General features: G+C 37.8%; 1 protein-coding gene across 1 annotated transcript in view; it reads left to right on the top strand.

The window, feature by feature from the left end:
* Nucleotides 1-6062, top strand: part of GALNT2 (polypeptide N-acetylgalactosaminyltransferase 2) — a 43265-nt gene that overhangs the window by 9130 nt on the left and 28073 nt on the right. The window contains 3 exon segments of the mRNA XM_008940468.1: nucleotides 2720-2818; nucleotides 3405-3472; nucleotides 4354-4419. Of these exon segments, the coding sequence (XP_008938716.1) occupies nucleotides 2720-2818; nucleotides 3405-3472; nucleotides 4354-4419 (233 nt within the window).

The following is a 6062-nucleotide window of genomic DNA, read 5'->3' as shown; positions in this document are numbered from 1 at the left end:
CCGTTTCCTCGCCCCAGCTGATGCTAACACCTGCCACTTCCAACAGCTTTGAGAAGCCTCTGGGTTGCCTTCTGCTGCAGTCTGTTTATGACATGTAACTGAGAGCTATCCCTCATCTATCTATCATGGTAGATTTTGGAGATCCAGAAAGTGAGTCTCACAGTCGTAGTAGGAGACTTCCAGATCTGTTCTGTTGTCAGTGTAAAATAATCTCCCAAGTGGGATGAAGGGTGAAATATTCCTCCATTTTTTTGTGAACCAATGTCCACCACGCTTACTTTGGACCGATGGTTTCTGATCGTGTCTTTTACCTGATGTTTTGGCATGATTCTTGAATTACTGGAAAGTACTTCAGCTGGACTGAACGGTGTTTTGTTTCTCATTTGGTAGCCATTAGAAGCTTCTGACCTCACACCCAAGTTTTATTCTTCAGTAGAGAAGAACCAAACTGTCCAGCCTCTTTGGTATCCAGATATCTGTTGAGGTGAATGTTCTTCTTGCACTGCTTCATGGACATACTTCTGTCAGTTTCAGCAAACTACAGAAGTTTCAGAAAATTTATTAATGATATGAACTAGTCCAGTGACTCAACTTTCTGGGGAAAAGAATGTACTTTTAATGTTTTAACTGATTTTAATGACATATATACTAAGCAGTGAAGGTCTATATTAAAGTTTCCAGTTCAAGTTCTGTTTTATCCAAATGTGTTTGCGCATTCTGTCTGTAGCAGAGCTAACATGTAGAGGTATTCTTCTGTAGTTTGGGGAATGAAAGTCTAATCTCTGTTCTAAAAGCAATGACACTACTTTTGTTTGAGTTTCAACTGTGTCACTATTGACACAGCTGAATACGAGGACTGCTACCAAGTCAGTTAAAGCAGGCATTTTTGAAGAGCTGAGAGCAGAAATCAGTTAGTGAAACAGTTATATTTAGGAGTCTAAAAATCTTAATTTCTCCCTCAGAAATGTGCAGTAGTGCTCTTCTCTTGAGTTTTCTTAAAATTGAGAGGCTTCATTGCCTTAAGTAATTCCACCATAAGATGCACTCTGGCTCAAGTGCTCTCTTCAAGTGCAAAGAGATCAGTATAAGTTTATAGTGACTTTTTAAATTATACTAATGCAAGTGCTTTGTGTGTTAACTACATGCACAGTAGGGTTGTCCTCTGTGGGCAATTTAAAAGCTAGCAGAAAAAAGAATCTCTCTTTTGGCACCATAGGCCTTGGTGTATAATAGTTGGATGTGTTGTAGCTGTCTAGATGAATTGGAAGAAGCTCACGCTAGAAAAAGGTCTTAATTATTTACTTTCCAGGAACACACAGAATTTTTTGATTTATTGCTTCAATGCTGGGCACTAGAGATGAAGCCATCTTGTATGCCCACTGAGAAAAGAGCTAGATAAGGTCTTGCTAATCTGACACAGCAATTGTAGGGTTGGCATGGGATTTTCTTCAGAGCACATGAGGTCACCCAGGCACAAAAATGTTTTGTTTCATGGCAAGCACTAATATTTCTGACATTAGGGGTGTATTGTATCAAAACCACTGTAGGTCCTTGGGATTCTGTAGGGTGGGCAAGGGCAAGATGTGCATTGCTGCTCACTCTCCCATTCCAAGAATTTTGAGGTTATGTGGTTTATGGTATTTAATTGGGTGTGGAGGTGCATTTTACATAGGCAGATACTTAGCTGAAAAGTTTAGGTAGCAATGTAACTCACCTCTCTTCCCTTCAAAGTTAGTTTCATTAATACTGCACCAAGTGTGGAATTACTTGCTGAATTTGGTACAGGTGTATGCTAGCTGGCTTTTTCGCCTCTGAAGAAAACTAGGCCTGTTAAAACTCTACCACTAACATTAAATAAAGGATATGTGAAGAAATACATCACTCTTGTATGTTGCTGTGTGCAGGGTGATCAGTGTTGTGACCTGTCAGACTGTTAATGCTTTCAACATAAACTGATGTACAGTGTTTTCTGGTATTGTTAGTGTTGGATACAATGACAGTAGTGTCTTTTTTGGGTTTATTGTCAGTGGATTTAAGCAGCTTAACTTTACGTAATCCTGCAGGAAGTATTTTGGAATTTGCTTCTTCTTGCTTATTATATTAATTCAGAGGTGATGAAAATGAATTGACATAGATGGACAATTTTGTTATCTTTATGGTTTGGAAGGATGTGTTTCCGTGTTTAGCTGGCTCCACATTGTCACAGCTAGCTATGTTCTTCAAATTCCTGAAGTTACAATCCTTAAAAACACTTTTCTATTCTAATGAGAAGTTGTATCTGTGAACAAGACCAAGATGCTACAGTAGATTTAAAAATAAAGGGAGAAGTGGACACGTGCCATGCTAAAGAAGAGTAAAGTATGGTAGCCCATGAGCCCATGCACTTGTACTGAAAATATGCTCATTTGCTTAGATTAATTGAATGCTTTTTAAGTAAAATAGGCAATCTGGTTTCATACTTGGTTGCATGAGAAGTATTTGTGATATACTGCAGTGATGTTAATCCAGTGACTTTTCTGAACCTGCCTGTATCTGACACTGACTTCTTAGTCAGAAGAAGAGTTGATTATAATCTCACCTACAAACAAGACATTTCATTCCTCCTAGGTAGATATGGTGTGTATGTGAGTTTAATAGATAATTGCTTCCCAATGAAGGCTGTCTGCTAAGCAGGGTATGTAAATATTATCTTTAAATGACAGGGTATTATGTCTTTCAGGTGTCAGCGGAAACAATGGCGGATAGATTTGCCAGCCACTAGTGTGGTGATCACCTTCCATAATGAGGCAAGATCTGCGTTGCTTCGAACTGTTGTCAGGTATACCTAAGAAAGACTTTGATTTGCCCCCCACATCCCCAAAGGCCATTCACTTGTGTTAGATAATAGCTTATGATAAGGAAAGGAAGTAACAATCCATTATGCTTTTCTGAACCGTTTGCAGGGGTAAAGCTGAACCTTAATTTCATGGATGCCTCTAGTTCTTACCTTCTGAAATAGCAGCATTAAACAAAATTGCTCCCCTTAACTACACACATATGGAAGTGCAGAACTGATTACTAGAAGTTGTTTGGAGGTTGGCTGTGCAACCAGTTTCAAGAAAAACTTGGGGAAGACGAATTCTCAGGGGATATTTGGCCTGAAGTTTGTAACATGGAAGCAAGACTTCCATGTTACAAGCTGTCTAATCCACTCATTTCTGGAGGTTGGAAACTTGGGGGGGAATGATTGTATTAGCCTCCCTTCACAAATGCTTTCTATAAGAATAAGCCAATAACTGCTGTTCAAGATAGGATCCCTAGCTAGGTTCTACTGTGACTTTAACAAAATAACTGCTTTTATGACATCATTATGAAAAAATAAGACTGCGTAGTATTGAACATGGGTTTTTTTTGGTCTGTTTTAGTGTCCTTAAAAAAAGTCCATCACATCTTATTAAGGAAATCATACTAGTGGATGACTACAGTAACGATCGTAAGTACTTTTATGGGGTCTTAACTTTATTTTCTTTTTTCTGGTAAGACTTTCTGTAGACACTAGTAGGTGACTTGGTTAAGAATAGGTAGTATGAATAGGAGTTTGCAGAGACTGATTCAATAATACTTTCATATCTGTCATTGTGGAAATGTGAAGAGTTCTGATAAATACTTCAAGTATATTTTTATTACTTCATGCTAGCTGAAGGAACGGAGTATATAACTAAAACCAGCTTTTACGTAGCACATTATCTGATGTAAAAATAAAGCCCATGATGCTTAAACCAAAAGTGCTGCTTTAAACGAATGTTGATCTCTAGTCTCTCGGAAAAATTCATACTGAATCTAAAATAAGACAAGGTCTTTTTAAGTGCTAGGATATCACAATACAAACTTGAACAGTTGAAATGGGCCTCTGAGTAACATTTCTTAAAGGAATTTAATGTCTACATTAAACTGCATTGTTAGTTTGTAGCTAGTTCAGGATAGGTTTAACCCTTAAGATTGGTTAAAAAGTGAACTTATATGGAAAGAAATTTATTTAATCCTATCAAAGTTTATTTTTTTCTTCTGCAATATAGAAACTAAAATAAACAAAGAGAATATAATTTAATAAAAATGTTTCATGAGTGTAAAAGTAGTTGAGGTTTCAGTAACATCATGAAGGTAGTAATATCTTAACCTGGTAACTTTTCTTTATTTCTGGTGAGACAAGTAGGTATTTTTTTAAAGTGTATTTCTTATATTTAAGTATTTGTGACTATAAACATTTTCCACTACAAAGTTGTGGGTTTTTTTACCTCTGAAGACAGTCTCTCTTATGGTATACAAACAGATTCTCACCACTTTTTTTTTCTATTTTTTTTTTTTTTAATAAAGCTGAGGATGGTGCTCTCCTGGGAAAAATTGAAAAAGTGCGGGTTCTTCGAAATGATCGCCGAGAAGGTAAGCTGAACCTGGGGGAAAGAAGATACAAACTCCACTGTGCTGGCATGTCTTCTAATCTTAATCAAATCTTTTAAAGGAACATTCTGCTATACGTTCCATATTGGAGGAGGGATTTTCACTTTGAAAATCAGCTTACTAGTAGGAGGAGTAAAACCAAGTGCATTTGTGCAAGTAAAACCAGTATTTCTGATTAATGCTATATTGTTGTGTCTGCAGTTGCCTGTTGCTTGGGTTTCACCAACTTGAGAAGTTGCCTTTCACTCTTAACCTCTCCTTTCTCTTACTCTACTTAATCCTCAGTTAAGCTGCTCCCATTATACATAAGGTCTCACTGTAAACTCTGTGAATGTTTGAAACAATCCAGCTTAAGAATAGCCCTCTTTTTAGTGGTGCCCTTGCTAGAGATCATTTTAAGGATCCAGTAGATGAACAACCGAGCACCTGAGAAGGGTGTTAGCGACCAGGAGGGCCACGACCACGTATGCCAGTTTTGCTGAAACCAGTATTTTGTGTAACAAACTTGTCTTACTTTTTCGTTTTTCTCTTTGTTGCTTTGTAAATTATGGATTAAATATCACTGAGCCCTTCAGTCAGCAGCTTCCTGACCGTGGAGCTTAAAGTATTAGATACAGGCAACTGTTATTCTACAGCTGTTTGAAGTAATAACTGAGAGTTGATGGTTGAAATAGCTGACTGAGTTAGCAGATATGTGCTTGTTTATTTTTAAAGACACTTTATTTCCAGACTGCCAGCCTGGCCTGGGGAAGCTAGGATCATTAGATTGTCAGAAACTGGAAGTGATATACACAAAACCCATGTTGATTCAGAGTGTGTTTAATGAAACAGCTGACTTTTGGAGGGCATGGGGAAGCATTCTCAAGTCTCTGTTGCAAGACTGAGTATGACTGTAGACATACTGTAGTATGACTCAGTGGGCCAAACAGTCACCTCAGATTTAGGAGATAAAACCAAAATACTGTTTTGTGTTTTCTATGGAAGTAGAGGAAGACAGTAGGTTATGTAAAAATATAAGTTAGAAATAATAAGCTCTGGAAAATAGGTGTTGAAAAAGTAAAGCAAATGTAGCCAGAGTGCTTGAGGAATGGTTTGATATGGAAAAACTGGACAGAACAGGTTCAAAGTTTGGAGTTGGGGAGACACCATAGAAACAGTGAAGTACAATTAGCTGCCAATGTGCAACAGGTAAGATGTAGAAAGTACTGTTGGAGAGCACCTATGGACAACAGTGAAGTGCTCACATTTGTGGTAAGAGATAGTACAAGGGTCTTGATGAGTCTGTTTGTAGGTGAATATTGGACAGACCAAACAAACTTTTCCTCTTAAGCATCTTGTATTCTGTTTGGCAGTTGTATGTTGTAAAGGGAATGGAAAGAAATGGGGTTGACTCTTTTACAGCGTTTAAGCTGGGAGGGAATGGGCAGTCCGTGTGGAGGGGAACCACCAAAACCAGAACAGACTGGTTGGAAACAATGTAGAAAGAAAAAACACGCAAATTACTTGGCTTTGGTCCTGAATGATAATGAAGTCAATGAATTTTGAATAGTAATAGAGAAATGTAGGGAGCACATTTGCAAAGGAATGAAAGGAAGCTTGCTATTTTCTGTATTGGAGTAAATGGT

Source organism: Merops nubicus, unplaced genomic scaffold, assembly GCF_000691845.1.
Source record: "Merops nubicus isolate BGI_N331 unplaced genomic scaffold, ASM69184v1 scaffold13025, whole genome shotgun sequence".
NCBI lineage: Eukaryota > Metazoa > Chordata > Aves > Coraciiformes > Meropidae > Merops > Merops nubicus.
The sequence above is the reverse complement of the archived record's forward strand: the minus strand, read 5'-3'. Positions and strand labels throughout refer to the sequence as shown.